This window comes from Bidens hawaiensis, unplaced genomic scaffold (genome assembly GCF_021521415.1).
Source record: "Bidens hawaiensis isolate Kalapana, Puna unplaced genomic scaffold, B.hawaiensis_p1.1 tig00004105_1, whole genome shotgun sequence".
In the NCBI taxonomy this organism is placed as follows: domain Eukaryota; kingdom Viridiplantae; phylum Streptophyta; class Magnoliopsida; order Asterales; family Asteraceae; genus Bidens; species Bidens hawaiensis.
The window spans coordinates 2,113,057-2,134,925 of NW_027491242.1; the positions used below are offsets into that span (position 1 = coordinate 2,113,057).

The 21,869-nt window shown below is 34.1% G+C and overlaps 2 protein-coding genes and 1 pseudogene across 2 annotated transcripts; 1 reads left to right on the plus strand and 2 right to left on the minus strand.

Annotated features, from left to right (window-relative positions):
• Positions 1 to 1,013: 1,013 nt before the first annotated feature.
• LOC143625536 (K(+) efflux antiporter 2, chloroplastic-like) lies at positions 1,014 to 9,935 on the plus strand. Its single transcript, XM_077095851.1, has 22 exons — positions 1,014 to 1,167; positions 3,736 to 3,850; positions 3,914 to 5,330; positions 5,449 to 5,617; positions 5,711 to 5,801; positions 5,881 to 6,017; positions 6,107 to 6,166; positions 6,270 to 6,389; positions 6,482 to 6,550; positions 6,664 to 6,729; positions 6,936 to 7,025; positions 7,287 to 7,391; positions 7,480 to 7,608; positions 7,722 to 7,931; positions 8,025 to 8,174; positions 8,293 to 8,346; positions 8,457 to 8,515; positions 8,612 to 8,678; positions 8,763 to 8,939; positions 9,035 to 9,091; positions 9,236 to 9,310; positions 9,637 to 9,935. Exons 2-22 carry the CDS (start codon positions 3,811 to 3,813, stop codon positions 9,757 to 9,759), a joined length of 3,465 nt encoding a protein of 1,154 aa, XP_076951966.1. The 5' UTR covers positions 1,014 to 1,167; positions 3,736 to 3,810; the 3' UTR covers positions 9,760 to 9,935.
• LOC143625537 (pentatricopeptide repeat-containing protein At5g43790) lies at positions 9,897 to 11,730 on the minus strand. Its single transcript, XM_077095852.1, has one exon. It carries the CDS (start codon positions 11,717 to 11,719, stop codon positions 9,938 to 9,940), a length of 1,782 nt encoding a protein of 593 aa, XP_076951967.1. The 5' UTR covers positions 11,720 to 11,730; the 3' UTR covers positions 9,897 to 9,937.
• A 1,304-nt stretch (positions 11,731 to 13,034) lies between these two features.
• LOC143625462 (uncharacterized) lies at positions 13,035 to 18,220 on the minus strand (annotated as a pseudogene).
• Between the last annotated feature and the right edge of the window lie 3,649 nt (positions 18,221 to 21,869).

Sequence of the window (21,869 nt, forward strand, 5' to 3'; positions counted from 1 at the left end):
GCATGGCGCATATCACATATGCTCACGCATCACATATGCTCACGCATATCATATATGCTCACGAATCACATATGCTCACGCGTATCACATGCTCACGTACCATATATGCTCACGCATATCACATCTGCGCGTGGCGCATCTGCGCGTGGCGCATATTACATGCTCACGCATCATATATGCTCACGCATATCACATCTGCGCGTGGCGCATCTGCGCGTGGCGCATATTACATATGCTTGCGCATATCACATCTGCGCATGAAACATCTGCGCGTGAGAATAAAGAGAAGACTTCGCGCATCCTCAGGATAGGCGCATATCACACATGCACATAATCAACCTCGTCCTTATCCAAATCAGGATAAGGACAACCTTGATTGTGCTCGTCAGACAACCTTTCAGAAGGTATCATTTAAGGAATAAGAATATGCTGATGTTGACAGCTGCCAATGAAAGGTGGACAACTCAGCAAAACCCATGTGCTACCACGTGATTGCACATGGGTCAGGTGAAATACCTGGGTCAGAGAATAATCAATGAAAAAGCACCAGGTGTCCTAAGGACACGTGGCGCAAAGCAATAGGAGAAGGCCAAAAAGGCCCTAATGGGATCTGAGCCCAATCATTGGAAACCCTAACACTATAAATACCACACCACCTCCACAAGGGGAGGTAAACAAGAAAATACATTCCAATTCCTTACTCACTCTCAGATTATTATTATCTTCTCCTACAATCTCTTATTCTCACACCGGAGGGTTACCCCAAAGAGGACCCCTCTGTCCCTTTCTGAGGGGTAAGTTCACGGTGCTGCTCGTTTTTGTAGGTGGAAGAATTCATACTCCGGAGAACCATCGGTGAAATAGCATACTCATGCCCGAGGAAAGTTGATCGTCTACCAGTGAGCCGATACACGTTTCTTCAGTTTTGTTAGTGGAACAAACTTAACCGACACCGATCAAAAACACCGGTGAATATCCTTTCTATAAACAGTTTGAAGACTATTCAACTGAATCCTTGGTTTCTCTTTGTTTTCAGACTAGTAGTAACTAACACTCTCTCGCTCTTACGTCATCATCAACCGTACGTCGTTTTCCATTTCCAACCTAATTCCGTGTAGTTATCCGCCATTGATTGCAGTTCAAGCTCTAATTTGTACGATAAATCAGGTAAACTTCACTCTTCATTACCTCATCTATACTATACGTTCATACATCTCCGGTATCACGCACAGAATAATATATGTGTTTGTGTCTGTAAGTGTGTTTATATGATGTTTCGTTTCATATAGCGTGTGTAGTTTAGTTTATATTTTGAGTGATTGACTGTGTTAACGTTTCTAGGTTACATTTTGACGAGTAATTGAATGATTAGTTAGAAGAGCTTTAGATTATTGAAGTATTAGACTATTAGTATGAGCAGATATATGTGTTTGTGTGTATAAGTGTGTTTATATCATGTTTCGTTTCATACTGCGTGTGTAGTTTAGTTTAAATTTTGAGTGATTGACTGTGTTAATGTCTCTAGGTTACATTTTGATGAGTAATTGAAGTTCGATTGAATGACTAATTAGAAGAGCTTTAGAAGTATTAGTATGAATAGATATATGTGTTTGTGTGCATAAGTGTGTTTGTATGATGTGTCATTTCATATAGCGTGTTAGTTTAAAGTTTGAGTGATTGATTTTTGTAGTGTTTCTAGGTTACATTTTGACGAGTAGAGTAATTGACAGTTAATTGATTAGAAATTGAGCTTCAGGTTATTGAAATTTGATTTGAGTATCTGACATGTTTTAGTATGAGCAGATATATGTGTATTTATATGATGTTTTGTTTCATGTAGCAAGTGTAATTTAGTTTAAATTTTGAGTGATTGGCTGTGTTAATGTTTCTAGGTTACATTTTGACGAGTAGTTGAAAGTCGATTGATTAGAAACTGAACTTCAGATTGTTGAAATTTGATTTGAGGATTTGAAACGTTGTATGAGCTGATATATGTGTTTTTTGATGATGTTTCTGTTCATGTAGGATGTGTAATTTAGTTCAAATTTTGAGTGATTGATTGCTGTAATGTTCAGATTATTGAAATTTGATTTGAGTATCTGGCATTAGTATGAGCATATATATGTTTTTGTGTATATTTGTAATTATATGATGTTTCTTTTCATGTAAGATGTGTATTTAGTTCAAATTTTGAGTGATTGATTGATGTAATGTTTCTAGGTTACATTATTACAAATAACTGAAAGTCGATTAAGTAGAAATTGAACTTCAGATTATTAAAATTTGATTTGAGTGTCTGACACGTATTAGTATGAGTATGTGTGCAATTATATGATGTTTATTTTTCAAATTTCAAGTAGTATGTGTTATTTAGTTTAGTTTTGAGTGTGTGGTCGTTGTAATAATGTAATGTCTCTAGGTTACATTTAGACGGAAAATTGAAATTCGATTGATTAGTAATTGAACATCAGATTATTGAAATTTGAGTTGAGTACATGACACGTATTAGTATGAGCAGATTTATGTGTGTGACTAATTTGGAGCAATAGATATTGCAGGTTTCATGGTTGAGTTGTGGCAATCAAATATAGTAGATATTTGAGTCTTTCAACTATGAAACTGGGAAGTTAGGTTATTAAAATTATGTTATCAGGACATGTATAGATATGGTTGTGCTTGAGTAATTGATTGTGGTAATGTTTATAGGTATTTTGACTAACATTGAAAGTAGACTAACCAGAAACTGGAATTCAGATTACTGGAGTTTATTTAACATGTATGTGGCCTTTTGGGAATAGTATGTATGATCACTATTTTTGCCGGTTTTAAAAATTAGTTTTTTATTGTAAACTCAAATGACATCTGGGCTGCAGTTAGTAGAAACTGAAGAACAGGTAAAGTTTTATTAATCAATTATTGTGATGTTTCTAAGGTGCATTTAGCATGACATAAAAGTCAACTGATCAGAACCATGATTTTTGCTGATTGAAAATAGATCTGCAGACACCAATGTCTGCAGATTCATGTGCGTTTAACACTTTAACATGATGGATACCTTTTACATTTTAATAATTGTTTTTATTTAGTAAACTTAAATGGAGTGAATTTGATTTGTAATTTTAACACCAATCCTTTAGATGACTGTAAGTATGTTAATTGGGCATCAACAGACTTAAGTTAATGTAACTGACTGTTGTAATGCTAGAGGGAATATTCTGAACGGCAATTAAGTCCACTGATCCAAAAATTGATTTTAGAACCTTACACATATCAAAGCTTTTCATGTGTTTCTGGCTAATTTGAATTTGCATGTATGATGGGTACTTAACTTTTCAGGATTTTAGTTCTCGTGTAGTCGTGTTAAATTCAAATTGAGACTAGATTTAGTCAACGTTAAAGTAATGCCTGAGTGAAATTGAGTAAATATCTACTAAGTACTGAAGTCCACTATTAGACCATATAGTCATTAGTCTTAGTCTTAGTTTAGGGCGTGGTCCATGTAACCACGCATCATTGTAACCTTAATTAACAATATATTACATTACAATATTACAAGGTTTATTTCCAATGTAGGAGTTAGAAGTTAGACTTTTAAGTGATTAAAATCTATGCATGTAGTTATATTAATATACATGGATTGCGCTGTATATGCATCTCTGTGTTTCACTTTATCATTTGAACCATAAAGCAGTAGTGTAATGGAGGTTTAAATTAAGCTTTTGACTTATGTTGCAGGTGTTTGATATTACAGCCTTATGACAATTGCTTTTACAATCACTTAGTAAATAAATTGAGAAAGCGAGAGGAGATATGAATTATTCATGTAGTTTCCAGATTCGTGGTTCTCCAGGTACTAGTTGTGGAATTTTTGACCAGCAAAGCCTGCAGTCAAATTTTGGTTATAATTTTTCAGGCAATCCAAGGCTTGCGTCAAAAGTTGGCTCTAAAAGGATATTGATTACTTCTTGCAAGCATGGTTTTAGTTCTAACAGAATCGCTAAAGGTTTCAATTCAATTTATACACTTAAGACATCAAGGGGGGATCTTAAATCATCTTGTCAGGGAAATGATTCAATCACTTTTATAAATGGGAGTGGGATGGATGTTGAATCTACCGAGACTAAAAATGAAGAATATTCTAAAGAAGACACTAAGAATGATTCTAGAGATAAGGGAGAAGAAGCAGAAGTGGTGGCCCCCACTTTGGACGAATTAAAGGAGTTGTTAGGTAAAGCACAGAAAGAATTGGAGATAGCACAACTTGATAGTACCATGTTTGAGGAAAGAGCCCAGAGGATATCAGAAGCAGCAATAGATCTAAAAGACAAAGCTTTAAATGCATGGGATGATGTCAACGCAGCATTACTTGCTATTGAAGATATTGTGAAAGAAGAGGACCCCACTAGAGAAGCTATTCAGAAAGCCCAAATCGCCCTTTCTTTAGCTGAAGCTGGGCATCATGCGGCTCTTGAATCAATAGAAGCTGCAAAAGTGAAAAATGAAAGTGAAAATGATAATGAAAATTTGAACTTATTGAAAGAAGAGGAAATTCTGTTAGCTTCTCAGAATGAAATGAAAGAGTGTAGGGAGTATTTGGAAAATTGTGAGAAAGCATTGATTCAGTTACAAACCAGAAAAGACGAGTTACAGAGAGAGGTTGTTACACTGAATGAACTTGCAGAGAAAGCACAAACAGATGCAGTAAAAGCTGAAGAAGATGTGGCAAATATAATGCTTTTAGCAGAAAAAGCTGTTGCTTCTGAACTTGAGGCTATGAAACGTGTTAACGATGCTGAAATTGCATTACAAAAGGCTGAAAAAGTTCTTGCCACCTCTCTTGTGGATACATCTGAAAGCACAATTTCAGACGGGGAGACACGTGATGACGAAAACGCCCTCGAAGGGAATTTAGTTGAAGTCGTTGACAGCAAAGACAATGATGCAACAACTGAAGATCCTTTGAGTAGGCCCATACAAGATACCGGGTTAAGTTCTGTGGACCAAACATCAGAAGATTATAGAGTTTCTGATGATAGTGACAAAGAGAATGAACAAACAACCAAAGACACTGAAAGTGATGCTGAAAAGTTGAAGAATGTGGTTCAAACAAAAAAACAAGAAACACAGAAGGATGCCACAAAGGACAGCTCACCACTATATTCACCAAAAGCATTATTGAAGAAATCATCTCGTTTTTTTCCTGCATCATTTTTCTCCATGGAGGGAGATGGTACTGAGTTTTCACCATCAGCATTTTTTCAGGAGCTTAGTGAGTCAGCAAGAAAGAATTTACCCAAACTGTTAGTTGGGTCTCTGCTTGTTGGTGCAAGGTATACATTCTTTTTCTGGTTCACTTTTTATAAAGAAAGAAATGAAAAAAAATAAACGAGCATGCATATCAAACATTATTGGTTACTAATTTGTAGAATATTGGTGATATATTGACAGTTTTGCTTTCTATGCTAAACGAGAACGGATTGGTACCATATTTCAGTCGCCAAATGTTATCACCACCAATGTCGATGAAGTTTCTTCAAATGGCCAGCCTTTGGTCAGACAGATACAAAAATTACCTAAAAAAATTAAAAAGATGACTGAGATGCTTCCACACCAAGAGGTATTATTTTCTAGTTCCAAACCTTGTAATTTGTCTGCACTGGTCCCTTAAGTAACATTTGTATCTGTTTTATTGTGTGTTTAATCTATGCAGATTAATGAGGAAGAGGCTTCTCTTTTTGACGTGCTGTGGTTGTTACTTGGCAGTGTAATATTTGTGCCAATGTTTCAGAAACTTCCTGGAGGTACTTGAGTGTTATATTAATTTTGAGTTACATAGTCTGTATCACTAATGGTTATCTTCCTTTTTGGTTGCATTTTTAGGAAGCCCTGTTCTTGGTTATCTGACTGCTGGCATCTTGATTGGGCCTTACGGTCTCTCAATTATACGTAATGTTCATGCGACGAAAGCAATAGCGGAATTTGGGGTTGTTTTCCTGCTTTTTAATATTGGCCTTGAGGTGTGAATAAACAAGTCTAATTTTATAATGTTTTTGTATTACATTCCTATTTTTTTTACAGTTGAAATCGTATCGTGTATCGTTTACAGCTTTCTGTTGAAAGGCTGAGCTCCATGAAGAAATATGTTTTTGGATTGGGTTCTGCTCAGGTAACTAACTGCAAATATCTAGTAGTAGCATACTAACAAGCTTGTATTATAAATTTTGTGTTGTGCTACTAGTTATATAAAACTTTGTTGGTGATACATACAGGTGTTGGTGACAGCTATTGTGGTAGGATTAATTGCCCATTTTGTATGTGGACAGCCAGGGCCTGCTGCAATTGTCATTGGTAATGGTTTGGCATTATCTTCTACAGCAGTTGTCCTGCAGGTAATCATTAATACAAAAATGAACACTGCTGTTATATCTTATATTACCATCTTATCATATAGATTAAAAGATAAATTCGTATTGCATTGCAGGTATTGCAGGAGCGAGGGGAGAGCACATCACGTCATGGACGGGCCACATTTTCTGTTTTACTCTTCCAGGTATCCACATCCAATCACGATATACGTTTATGGGTGTCATAAGTGTGAATATACTTAATTTTAAAAAGTTTCAAGAAAACGTTGCATTTATCAGGGTCATTTTTTTCTGTCAGGATTTAGCTGTGGTTGTTTTGCTGATTCTTATACCTCTTATTTCACCAAATTCATCCAAAGGAGGAGTAAGTATGTACATTTATACATACCATCTATCCAATAAAACTTCATATCTTTGTATGTTGTTTTATTCATTGACATTGTCCTTAATGAGTTGAAGTGAGTTGGTAAATTAATATGATAACTGTCACATACTGTTGATCTGATAACTCAAAAGTTTACATAAAGTAGCAGCTCCCTTTTGTAATATGCCATTTTTTCACATGTTTAGATTGGATTCTATGCAATTGCTGAAGCTCTTGGATTAGCTGCTGTAAAGGCAGTTGTTGCTATCAGTGCCATTATTGCTGGGGGACGGTTGGTAAGTTTTTCAATTAGGGGCTTTGCACAATAACATACTTTCATTTTTTACCAATTATATCAAGTTATCAACTACGAGGTTAATTATGTTGCTATGATTGGTATAAAGAATGAACGTATGTTTCTATTTTTGGTTAATTTGAAAGTTCGTTGCCATAAATTATAAGTGTGGCATTAATGTTAGAAAGGATTATAAAGTTTCTAATATAGTTTTCTATGCTACCGGTGTCAATTACTCAGCTCTTTCGCTTACTGTTTGCAGCTTCTTCGCCCAATTTACAAGCAAATTGCAGAGATGCAAAATGCAGAAATATTTTCTGCAAATACACTTCTGGTTATTCTGGGTACTAGTCTACTTACTGCCCGTGTAAGTGGACTTACTGTTTCGATCATTACGTTTCTTTTTCTAATCTATACAACATTAATGTTCCTTTCTTTCATGATAAATGCAACAGGCTGGCCTTTCAATGGCACTTGGAGCTTTTCTTGCTGGTTTGCTACTTGCAGAAACTGAATTCTCTTTGCAAGTGGAATCAGATATTGCTCCATATCGTGGCCTTCTATTAGGTCTCTTCTTTATGACGGTATAAACAGAACTTTATTGTATTTTAATTTTCTTCAATGGCTTCACACGCACGGTATTTATTGGGGGTATTTACCATGAAATTTATAGTAATGTCAACCTTCTGCTTCTCAGGTTGGAATGTCAATCGATCCAAAACTTCTTGTTTCAAACTTTCCCATTGTTATGGGATCATTAGGGCTTCTAATTGCTGGGAAGACTATAATGGTAGCTGCAGTTGGTAGACTTTTTGGTGTTTCATTAATATCTGCAGTTCGAGTTGGTCTTTTACTTGCACCTGGTGGAGAATTTGCCTTCGTTGCATTTGGTGAAGCTGTCAATCAGGTGAGCTTCATCTGGCTATGCTGTTCATTGTTCTAAACATTTATTCATATAGTAATTCCCGTTCATTGGTACTTGAAATTTTGTGTTTTTCAGAGCATAATGACTCCTCAGCTATCTTCTTTGTTGTTTCTTGTGGTGGGGATATCAATGGCCCTTACGCCATGGTTAGCTGCTGGTGGCCAGTTAATAGCGTCTCGTTTTGAGCTGCAAGATGTCCGCAGTTTATCACCTGATGAGAGTGAGGTAAATTCTTCGCACCACTAATTTCTGCTTTTATTAATTTGGACAGTAATTTGTTGGGGATTTGGAACAATGATACTTATTTTTTTTTAACTCTTGTATTTCATTAAATTTCTTTCAGACAGATGATTTACAAGGTCATATCATCATATGTGGATTCGGACGTGTTGGACAGGTGTTGCACCATTGTCAATTGCATTTGATATTAACTTCTATAAACAAACACAAAGGTGACTTGTTTTAAATTTATTTTTTTTGGTATGCAATTTTTTTTTGTTCTTTCAGATAATCGCCCAACTTCTTTCTGAAAGATTGATTCCATTCGTTGCTCTTGATGTGAGGAGGTATAAAGTTATTTTTTTTTACCTTTAATTTTTAACATGATTTAAGACATAACATATTACAAACTTACTGACATCTGAATATTCTCATGATACAAGTGATCGGGTATCAATGGGACGAGCACTTGACCTTCCTGTGTATTTTGGAGATGCTGGCAGTCGAGAGGTGAAGTTATATTCAATTTTAAGTAAAATATTCTTCCTGAAAATTAAAATTATGAACCGATTCTCTGTTCACCTGAACATTTAGGTGTTGCATAAAATTGGTGCACATAGAGCCTGTGCTGCAGCAATAACTCTAGATTCACCTGGTGCAAATTATAGAACCGTTTGGGCTCTCAGCAAGTATTTCCCTAATGTCAAGACATTTGTGCGCGCTCATGATGTTGATCATGGACTCAACTTGGAGAAGGCCGGGGCTACAGCGGTACTTCTACTTTTACCACCTTACGTTTATTTAAAATATTTAAAAAAAAAGTTGTTGGCAATCAGGGGGTTAACTTTTGAGTTGATCTGTTGCAGGTTGTGCCAGAGACCTTAGAACCAAGTCTACAGTTAGCATCGGCTGTTCTTGCAGAAGTGAGTTTTAGTGATTGGCAAAATATGATCTGGATCATATTTCTTATTTTTGTTGGTTTTTGATATATAATATTTTTTGTAGTATAATAAAGAGGCTTTTACAGGTTAGTTTTTTTGAATATTTGATTTTTATTTGTTTTATAGGTTAAGTTGCCAATGTCAGAGATAGCAGCCGCTATCAATGAGTTCAGATCCCGCCACCTATCAGAGCTTACCGAGGTATCCAATCTTACTTTGTTACATCTTGAATCTTGTACCAGAAAATAGAGGAGGCAAAATGGGTGGATATAGCGGGTCAGAATAAGTGCTTAAATTAATAATTTTTCTGTGTCCGGTATTTACCCTTTTTAAATAAAATGATATAGTAGGTTTTATGCGTTTATACACTTTAAAACCTGTTCCAACACATTTGATATATTATAATTCTAGACCCGTTAAGAGAGAAAACATAGCCCTAGTCAACCCATATAATTACCGCCTATATCACAAATGATTCTTAATTTAAATAAAAGTTGACCATATTGATTTGTTTGTGCATAATGCAGCTGTCGGAAACAAGCGGGAGTTCTCTTGGTTACGGCTATTCACGGATCATGTCAAAACCTAAATCTTCTCCAGATTCTTCATCAGATGATAACCAAATTAGTGAAGGAACACTCGCGATATAAACCATAGCCGTAAAAAAACCAAAAAGAAAAAAAGACCACATGAATAAATGGATTTAGGAGTGGATAACAATATATTGCCCTCCATTACAGTACAGATTGTAGTGTACATATACATAACATCATGTAGCACAGTTAACTTTTTTTTGTTTATTTTAGCATTTTATTGTATTGCTATTTGCTACCAATAATCTAAACAAGAACAAACCCCATCTCGAAAACAATGAAATCGATTTCGATCTCTAACAATTATCTCTCTTTTATATATCATTGAAACAAGCTTTGTATAATCATGACAGTCAACACACACCCTGAGGTTCTTTATGATTCGTATAGGTGAACCTGACTCAGATACCATGAGCGCAAAAGCAATCGCAAGCCGCTCGCTATGATACGACAATGCATCTTCTCCATCTTCGTCTTCTAAATCAAACAACACCTCCATAGTCCTTGGCTTATGCCCGTACTCGCTCAACTTCCTATTCATCTCATCAATCTTGAGATAGACTTCTTGAGATCGCGGGTGTGTTTTATCCGCTGTTAAAAACTCATGATACACACCGTCGATCTCAAGAATACTTGTTCCTGGTGTTTTATCGACACCGTGATCTTTCATTAGCCTCCTTACACGTTTTACACCTTCCCATTTTTTCAAATGCGCGTATACGTTTGATAAAAGCACGTAATTACCACTAGTTTCGGGTTCTAGTTCAACCAATTGGTCAAGTGCTACCTCTGCAATATCTAAATTCCCATGGGTTCTTGCCGCACCAAGTAACGATCTCCATAAAACCGTGTTAGGCTTCATGGGCATTGTGTGAACTACTTCCATAGCCTCATTGGCCCGCCCGGCTCGACCCAAAAGATCAACCAAACACCCGTAATGCTCAACCTTCGGTTCAATCCCATACTTCACCTTCATCGAATAAAAAAACTCACGACCTTTATCCACAAGCCCGACATGCGAGCAAGCACACATAATCACCACCATTGTAACATCATCCGGAGCTAACCCATCCAACACCATCTCCTCAAACAAATCAAGCGCCTTGTACCCATACCCATGCGTCGCGAATCCTCTAATCATCGCATTATAACAAAACACGTCCTTCTTACGCAATTCATCAAACACCTGGCGCGCAAACTCCAAGTACCCACAATTCACATACAAATCAACCAACGCCGTCGCAACAAACCGGTTCACCTTCAAGTTATTCTTCACAACGTAACAATGCGCCCAAACCCCTTGACTAAACGCACCCAAATCCGCACACGCGTTAATCAACGCCACGAAACTAACCTCATTCGGCTTCACTTTCGACTCCTTAATCATATCACTAAACAAAAACAAAACCTCCATCGGTCTGTTAATCGAAAACCCGGGTTCGGTTTCGTGTTTATAAGCAGATAACATAGAATTCCACAAACCCAAATCAGGCTGACTCACTAGACTAAAAAGATACTTACAAACACTAAACTTGCCACATTTTGAATAAAAACTAATTAAAGAAGCATTAATAAAATGATCATTGTATTCATATGGTTCAAGAAACTTAATAACATGGGTGTGTAAAGCCAACCCATGTTTAAAGTTGGACCCACAAGCTTTAAACAAAGATGGGTAAGTGAAAGAATTAGGATTAATTGAGTTTGTGGATAAGAGTTTGTTATATATGGTGAAGGCTAAGTGGGTGTGGTGAGGGTGGTGGGTAAGGATGGAAGAGATGAGGGTGTTGAAGGTGAAGGTGGTGGGGTTAGGGGTGTGGTGGAAGATGGTTAGGGTGTAGGATAAGGAGGTGGTTAGGGTGGAGGATAAGAGTTGGGTGAGAGGGTAAGTGTGGTGGATGAGGCCAGTGGTGATGAGTTGGGTGTGGGTTTGGTGGAGGCTGGGTAGGGTTTTGCATTTGGTTTGGAGGGTTTGGAGGAGTGGGTGGTTGAGGAATGGCTTTGTGGAGTTTTTCATGTGGTGGCGGCGGTGGTTGTATATTACAACACTTTAATGCACTGTTTTGATTGTGTAGTTTCAGGTTTAGTATACAAGAACAAGAATATGAATAAATATAATAATTTAAAATAAAAAAAATTAATTATTCATGTAATTAAAATATAGTTTAGTTTTTTTTAGATTTTTGACACGATATTTACCTTAGGCTTTTCCAATGTGGTGTAGTTATTCGCTAGTCGGGCGGTGGGGTGAGGACTAGCGACTAATTCGGATTAATCGGATCGAACTTTAATGTATAATTTTCAATTTTATATATACACGCACACATTTTTATATGTAATTTTCGATTTTATACATAGACAAACATATTTTGGCTGGAATCTCGCTTGAAACCGATTGTTTTGCTGGAATCTCACACGGAACCGCCAATTTTTGTCAAAGTATCGCGCGGAAACCGATGGTTTTGGTCGGAATCTTACCGGAAACCGTCGGATTTGACCGGAAACCGTCGATTATGGCTGGATTTGACCATTGACCGATTAATTGGCCGACTAGCCCAAAATTATTCAGTGAAATGGGGACTAGCAATTAATCGGGGATTAATCGGTGACTAGTCGGGATTTTTGCAACACTGGGTGTAGTGGTAAGTAACTTGGATTTTTTAATGGAGACCCAAGTTCAAACGTCACTAACATTTTGGAGGGGACATATGTGTGGCTTAATGAAAAAAAATTGTGATATTTGTGATCTCTAGTTTAATCCTGAGGGCGTCCGGATTTTTACCACCAGCGGGCCTTGTTGGTCGTTCCAAAAATAAAATTTGCATTTAACTGATCAACTTTAGTTAGAAACTTTGGTTTATAATTTTTTATTTTCATAAAAGTTTCGCCTATATACTTTTAAACATATTCACACACTTGATTTTTGCGGCTCAACTTTTATGATGAAATTTTTACTTATCAACTTATATATTTACTTTTTGACCCATTAACTTTAGTAATTAAATTTTTGGCAGAAAATTTTTGCCGCAGTGAATCGAACTAATACCGAGCAACTTTTCGTCACATACCCCCCAACCACTGAAATGCACGGTAGCTTTCAAACTTGTAATCCATTTAACCTCTGATGACCCCTCTCGTTCATGGAATACTTGTTCAACTACCTTTGCCTTCTGTAAGCTTCTGAATTTGTTTTCAAGTTATTGTTTGTTTGTGTGTGAATTTGTGATTGATGTTAACAAAGACACTTGTAGGATCAGCATATGAATGAGGAGTATGTTTTGGATGCTGTTTGCATTCATGAGAAAGACGTTGATGGAGTAATCTCATTTTGATTCGGTTTTAATATTTGACAAGTTTGCTACATGGGACAACATATCTATAACAAAAAATATAGCGTCTTAATGTACCACATTATGGAACGCTTCCGGCTGCTTCCCAAAGTTCGACTTGTCTAGTTAAGTTTAGTTTGTTGTCGCGTAGAGCCTGAAGTTGATGGTCATCATAAGGCGGGCCCATAGTGCATGGACCCGTCTCTGATGGACCATTCACCTTTGATAATTCTTTATACTCTTTCACCATATCTTTCCCCAAACATGAACAAACTTCAACTGCTTTGATTGTGACGATTGGTTTGTATTTGAAAAGCTTCGAGTATTCTGTTAATAGATGGAGCATGTAATCATACACCAAATTCATTTGTAATTCTTTTTGTATGAATTCACTTCCTCTTCTTCCGATTTCTTGCGCCTGTACGAATAAAAAGTGCGTATATCATATATACATTAATATTTGACATGACATGGATGTCTTAACACGAAATTTGTGAGTGTGTGTTTAGTTAAACGAGTTTAGATCACATTTAGATCAACAGGTTGTGTTTGGGTTGACCCAGCTGACCGTTTATTTCTATAAATTTAAAGAAAATATTTTGGTCGTGATAACTTTTTTTGGTGATTTATTTAATTTTTACCTTGTCTGTATTATTGTTTCCCCAATCAACGGCAAACTTGATCGAACCACACATATTATGCTTGTCGATAGGCCAATATGAACGGTCGGTATTAAACCTCTCGAGAAAAATCATAGTAGTGAGGAGTTATAAGCAGGCTCATCGAGTCACAAGCCAATATATATTTTTCGCTAACTGATCATCCGTTTCCTTCAATGTATATTTTGTACCTGTAGGCATAAAAATAAATATGTTTAGTCAACAATTAAATTCATTAATGTGTAATTTGTGAGAAAATGAAATGTAATGGTTACTAATTTGTTGTTGACTAACCTATGAGTGCATTGTCTTGCTAAATCTGTATCATTAAACCCTTTTTCCCAATCCTGCAATTTTTTGGTAAAATAAAATTACATTAAAACAACTATTATAATACATTTATTTCTATGGATATTTAGCATTTTTTTTTATGTAAATGATACAGGACAAGTTCGAGCGTGTTAAGTTTAAGCCTGGCTCGTTTCGAGTTTTTTTGTCTAAGGTTCTCAATCTTATGAGTTGTTTTTAAGCTTGAGATGGTCTGACTTGTTTTGTTTTGTTTATTTGTAATCTTCGGTTTTTCGCGGCTTGCGTTTGGTCCCGGTTTTCTTTTATAAATTTGGCCTTTCAAAACAAAAAATGTTTTATTTATGTGTATGTATAAGTATATGCTTGTATATAACTAAATACACACATATATACAGCGTCTATATATTTATTAAAAATAATAAAAAATTGTATTAGCAAGTTCAAATGTAGAACCACCTCCACCCCCCCCCCCTCCCCCCCCCCCCCAAAAAAAAAAAAAACTCATTTAAACACAACTTGATGCTCACCAAAAGGCTATCTAAATAGCTCACGAGTAACTTGACCCTGTATTAAACAAAAGATATGGATTATCAAACATTTACCAAATGGTGGATTTCGGAGTTCCATTCATGTTTCCCATCATTGTTGCACGCCGCAAGGTCTTTCCGGCCTCTCCCTGTGTCTGTATTCCCTTTCCAGTATGCAAACGGTTCCCTTTCCGTCCACTTTCGTCTCTGATTTCCTTGTTCCAATGTCTTGCTCAGTTTCTCCCATGGCGGTATATTCACTTCCGGCCTACAAAATCACATTCCACATTAAAATCCAATGGATCATACACTAAACTTTCAAGTTCAATAAGTTTAGAAACTAAAGGTGTATATATTACCAACCCCATAAGGACCAATCAGGAAAGACGATATCATAAGTCGAATCACTGCCACAGTAATGGAACGATGGCGGTGTAACACTAGTGTTGTCAATGTACTCGGATTTATAGACAAAAGGCCAATCGTGGCATATGAACATTAAGTCGGTCAGGGACTTGTCCAGGGTAGAGCTCAAGAAGTTGCATGATCCCCCATATGGTGAAAACATCTCGAGTTTGGAACACATAGTCATATTTCTCCATGTAAAGCGTTCCATCGACGATAATTAACATGAAATGTGCATATTCTCTAGCGTTTTCTATCATTTCGCTAGTGATTCCGGTGTCTTTCCATGGCTTTAGATCTTCGTGAATCCAACGAAAGTATTCGGGGCATGTCTGAGGTGTCGAATTGTTGGTGTCTTCGAATGGGAAAATGTATCTTTGTCGAAAATGAGAGGTTACTGAAAACTTTAAAAGACAATGGAGGTGTTAGTTAATTTATAAAATGTTATTTAATGAAATAATCAAGTAACCCAAATAATAACTTAAATCATATCATACTACTAATATGTTTTATAGAAATAGAATGCTATTAGACTACCCGCAACGCGGGCGCATTTGAGTGCACTTAGCTAAGGTAACAGGCGCATGCCAAAAGTGCGGCATTGGGGCTACATGTATTTGGAGGAGATGTACGTCACAACAAACGCCCTAAATGCATCTATGATGGACCACATTGAATTTAAATTATTACTATTGTTTTTTTATTTAAATCAAACCTTTACGTAATTTTTTTTAATTAACTAATTTTAGTAAATAATAATTAATAAAGAGTTTAACACAAAAATAAATATAAATCACTTAAAAAATATATAAATACATATTAATTTATTACAAAATTAAGTAAATACTAATTAATATTTATAAGTTTCCGTAACTAAAATACAAATATTTTTTTTCCACAACTGATATGCTTCGACCACTTTTTAGCATTAGTTTATGGTTGTTTTAAATCATGTAGCATTGCTATTCTAATTTGATTTTTTTTATTTCATGTTTCATCTATATCAAGTTATTTTAATCTAAAGCAAACTTATTTATATATTTGTGTTTAATAATTTAAAATGATCCAACTTCTTGTTATTTAAGAATTTTATATATTAATTTTCTTTTGACAACATTTCAAGGACTATTTTCTTTTAAAACAATGTTATAATAAAATTTACTAATATATTTTATTAATTATTTAAATCATTTCTTTAATAATAAAAATATATTTGTTAAATAAAAAGAAAAAGAAAAATGGTGATGTGAAAATAATAAGGTTGCATGTGGAAAGAATGGATATAGTAGTGTTGAGTGTAAAATATGCATGTTGGAAGAATACATGAAAAATTAATGTGACATGCTGACTAGGCCTACATATTATAAGTACGTTTGATAATGCTGTGGACAATCTTAACTTCTTCTCTTGCAATTTCCCTTATATTATGGTTCTATTTGGTTTGATTTATTTAAGATAAAATTCTCATATTAATACCTATATTAATAGAAGGATTCAATCCTTCTCACAAAGTTACTATTTAATTTATAATTTATTTTTAATATTTCATTAATTATAACAACAAAATCACTAGCTATAATTTCATAAATAAAAATGATGATATTAATTTCTTTTATTTTTCTTTTTATTTCAACTAATTAAAATATTTATCAAACTATATTTTTAAACACTAAACTTGGAGAAGTATCGGTTTACATGTTTTGTTTGTCGGTTAAACGATTTTTTTAAACTTTGATTTCATTTTTTTATACTTCGTCTTTATAAAGACCGAAACTTTTTCATGTTTTAAAAATATATCATTGCCACATGGTTTTATATATGCATTTCAACGTTTGATACCCCGCCTTTAAAATATATTTTTTTGGCTTACTGATTTGTGTTTACTAATTTGTGTTGGTACCGCTGATACTAATTGAACTTGTGTTGGTTCACAGCTGTAACGTGCCGAGTTTTTTGGTTCTACATATCTATATATGATGATTTGTTGTATTTTGGCATTAAAACGTTTATTTCTTTTTTTAGTTTCGATGTCATAACTTGATACAGACCGACTTCGCGTCGACTTGCAGCGAGTTATTGGTTTAGCATTTTTTCGATTTAACGGTCTCGTCGTGAAGCGCGGGGTCCTAATCCTAATTGTCCTTAAATAAGGAAAAATTATATTAATGTTCTTTTTTAAAAGAGAGATTTCATTTTTATTTCTCAAAACTTCAAATTCCACCAATAAGAAAAAAATTCTAATAATATCCTTTTTTAAATAAGGAAAAATTTATATTAATGTCCTTTTTTTAGTTTGTCATATTCTAGTTGTCATAAGGAAAAATTCTAATAATATCCTTTTTTTTTAAAAGAGATTTCATTTTTATTTCTCAAAACATCAATTCCACCAATGTCCTTTAGAAACTCTTCGACAAAGCCATGTTTGAAACTTGAGCCGACACGTTTCTTATCTAATAAAAACACGACAACATGCTACAAAATTGCCTCCCCCCCGTCCCAATTTAAACATGTCATCTTCCATATGTTTTAAAACTAAACCCATCATCCGAACATGTTTCAAACAAGACTTGCCGTCCCCAAAATGTTTTGAAGCAAAACCCGCCGCCCCGACGTGTTTCCCCCTTTTTGTTTTTAAAAATAGAGCTTGAGAAACTAAGAAACAGACCTCGTTTTTCCAGCGAGCGTTCCAACATAACCTTTTCAGATCAGGCGCTCTAGCGACTCTCAAGACTACAAATCTTGAGTCGTGTCATCTCCAAGAACATGGACGACAACTCCTAAGACCGCCACCTAATTTATTTATATAAAAAAAATACATTGTTGCCGTCGGGTTTTATAAGTGTGGTGATTAGTCAGCAGTGACACAAACAAGACCGGTCTGGAAAATATGTCGTCGGTGACACGTTTGTTGACAACATTTTAGGAATTCTTATCTAAAGACAAAACGTAAACCTCTCTTTTCAAAAGGGACATTATTAAAATTTTCCCTTTATTTAAAACACATATCAAGAATGAAGTTAAAACATATTGACATTGCTTCAAGATTATGTGTACACATTTTTACACTAAAATGTGTATATTAATTTTAATATCTATAAAACAATATTATGATAAGTTAAATACTTACAAGTTCAATCCAAAGAGTGACTAAAAACACCAAAAGAAATATTGATACGACGGGGTTCTTCATAAGCACGTCGAAGATGTAAGCTTGTCTCCGGAGAGTTATGACTGCCGGAGAAGATGAACCGCCATCCCCACCACCACCACCACCACTTACCTCTGTCATGAAACCTTTGAAAAACTCAGGAGCAAATGGTTTAAAAGAGAGAGATCTGTGTGTGCTGTTAAATAAATTTAGGTATCTTAGAGCATTCCCAGCCCATTCCCTACCATATATCAATATATATTATATAATTACAATAAAAATCACTGTATTTTCTCTCTCCTGTTTAATTAAATAATACTTTATATACCTTTATCATTAACCTTTCTCTCTCTTTCACTCACAACCAATTTTAGAAAATATTAAAATATTATACGGTATGAACAGTGAAACCCCAAATTTAACTTTCTCATATAACATTTTCTCTCTCATTTACTCACAACCACCTAAAACCACACCATATAATTTACAAAATCCCCTCACACAAATATAAGGAATAGGCTAAGAATGCTCTTAGCAATCTAAAACTTTTAGCATTTAAAAAATCAATTAATTAATTTATACATCAGTTACAAAAACAAAAAACAAAACAGAAATGGAAAAAAAAACAAAAAGCACAAACAAAAAGTAAGTAACTCATTAAAATAAATGATGATTTTGGGTATTGAACAAGCTGAAACATGTGACATTAACATTAACATTAACATGCACTTACCACCTGACCACCACAAAAGTTTTGTTTTCAATTTTTCATGAAATCTTTCAGAAATATCTATGAAAAACCATAACTAATAAAAATTTTAAAAAATATGATTTATGGCACCAGACCGTGGTTTTTTTTCATATATATATATATATATATATATATATAATCAGGATCATGAGAGAACCTTTTTGAAATTGAGAACTATGAGAACCATTTTGGACCACAAAAACCCAAAAATAAAAAAAATCATAAAATAAAATAAAACACAAAAATCAAAAAAATAAAAAAACCAAAATTCTTATTTTATTATCCCGGTTTCATAAAAAAACTCGGTTTAGCTCAATTATATACACATATGTATAATATATACATATATGTACATTTACATGTTTTTTTGTACACATATGTATAATTTAAGATAAATGATGTTGTACATATGTGTATATTACGTAACTAAAGATTAAATAAACTTATAAATATGTGTATAATACAACGTTTTTTTTTGTTTTTTTTCTATTATTTTTATTTTTTTAATAAACCGGAATGAAATATAAGAATTTTGGTTTTTTTATTTTTTTAAAATTTTTATTATTTTTTGTTTTATGATTTTCTTAAGTATTTTTTTAAAGGTGTTTTTAGTGGTCCAAAATGGCTCTCAAAGTTCTCAATTTGCAAAGGGTTCTTTTAGGATCCTTACCCTCTATATATATATATATATATATATATGATTTGGTTCATTTCAGAAGTGTTCTTATGGTGAGAAGTGTGAGAAGAGATTCTAACCAATCAAAATTTTTCTATTTAATTTTGAGTTATTTAATTGTAGAAGTATATTAGTAAAAAGTTTAATGAGTTTACTTTGGTAATTAATACTAATTAATGTTAACTTATAAATGACTACACATTTACTTTTTATTTTTTAATTTGATTTAATCTTCAACAAATACATAAAACAAAACAACCATACTCGTACTATAAAAAATTACATTAACCATCAGAAAAACAAATAGCTACACAAATCATCATATTAACCTACACATCAACCATACTCACCTACACATATCACAATATTAATATACATGCACATAACTAGTTCATGATAACCTACACAAATCACAATATTAACCTATATACATGGTTGTAAAAATCGCGCCTAGGTGCCGAGTACTCAACGAGTAATCCCCGAGTAATCCCCGCCTAGGCCGAGTACTCACCGACTAAGGCCGAGTACTCCCAACTCCCCAGTCGGCCGCCTAGGGTCCGCCTTGCGAATTTTGCAACCTTGCCTATATATACAAATTTAATTACTTCATGTTATAGCATACCCATTTGTATTACATACGCAGATCACAAAATTAACCTACACGAACAAAACTTGTTCATAATATCACATACAATTAATGGTATTAACCTAAACTTGTAAAATATTCGCAACGTATGAACACATCATGTTTTTTTCAATATTCTATAATCTATCTTTTATGTGTAGGCAATACGAGTTATGTGTAGGTGAGTATTATTTATATTTAGGTGAAAATAAAATGAATTAGCAATCTGTGTATGTGAATACGAGTTATGTGTAGGTAACTATTAGTTATGTGTTGGTGAAAATAAAAGAAACAAAATTTGTGTAGATGAAAATAAGTTGTGTTTGTAATACGAGTTACATTTTGATAAAAATAAAAATAACTAACAATTTGTATAATTAAATATGAGCTATATGTAGATTATTGTGTTACTTGTGTACGTGATCTATTAATTACAAGTCACCTACATATACATTTATTTTAATATGTAGGTACGTAAAAGAAATTGCAAATAAATCTTATGAAACCATGAATGTAAAAAAATTCTCTTGATTATATTTCATTAAAATTATTTTAGAGGATTTTTTTTGTAAAAGTCAATTTATATTTTCTAAAATTTGTAACTTTCTACAATATTTAATATGAAGAATAATTTAAGAGTAATTAGGGGAATTAATGCTTTGAACAACTAGGAGATAATCAATGGTTGAGATCGACTTCTCGCACTTCTCACTATAATATCACTTCTTGCATGATCCATCCCCTAATATATATATATATATATATATATATATATATATATATATTATGTAACTAGGTTATTAAACCGTGCACGACACGGATGAAGGACTGGACATTATGCTCCAAACTGTAGAGTCGCTACTAATAATGTAAATCGACCACAACAAGTAAACCAACCTCGTCGACCTCAACCAACCCGACCACAACTCAACCAACAAATCCCACCCATGATGAACCCCTGTACTTGCTATGAATGTGGTATTACATAACACTTTCGGAGATACTGCCTCAAGCTGAACCAGGGTGCAGTAAGAAGGAAGAACCAAGCACAGACATCAACATCCAACCCAGCTAGGAAACACACTTTCGTAATATGGTATGTTGAAGCGTGACATGACCCAAACGTTGTAACATGTACATTCTTAGTTTCCAATCAGTATGCTTCAGTTTTGTTTGATACGGGAGCCGATAGGAGTTTTGTATCTGTTAACTTTTTACCCTTAAAAAATATGTTGGTTAGTGAACTAATAGATCCTTATACTATCGAGCTCGCTAACAATAAGTCTATAATTGTTAAGGGAATAGGATGCAAGGGAACTAATCAACTAATCAACTAATCATAAATGATTTGCATTTTGCAAGCTTACACACTACTAGTAATTTGCATAATTCAAAACTTTTCATAATTTGCAAATTTGTCTTTCTGGTTCTCTTTTCTATTTATTTAGTAACTGAAGTGTAGTATCTTCTAATTTTCACACTAAGCTCTTGTTATTTTTCCAACAACTTTTTATATAACAATAACAAGCTTTATAAAAAAAAACTACTGCAACTATTAGGTATATATATATATATATAAATATATTTTACTTCTACTTTTGTTTTATTTAAACATTTTGAAAGCTTTAACCCTTATTTTCAAATAATCATTTTAAACTTAAATTCAAAATTTGGGATTTTAGGTAAATTAAACTAAGAAAATGAATGTATATGCTTATGTTAAAGTCATATTTTCCCT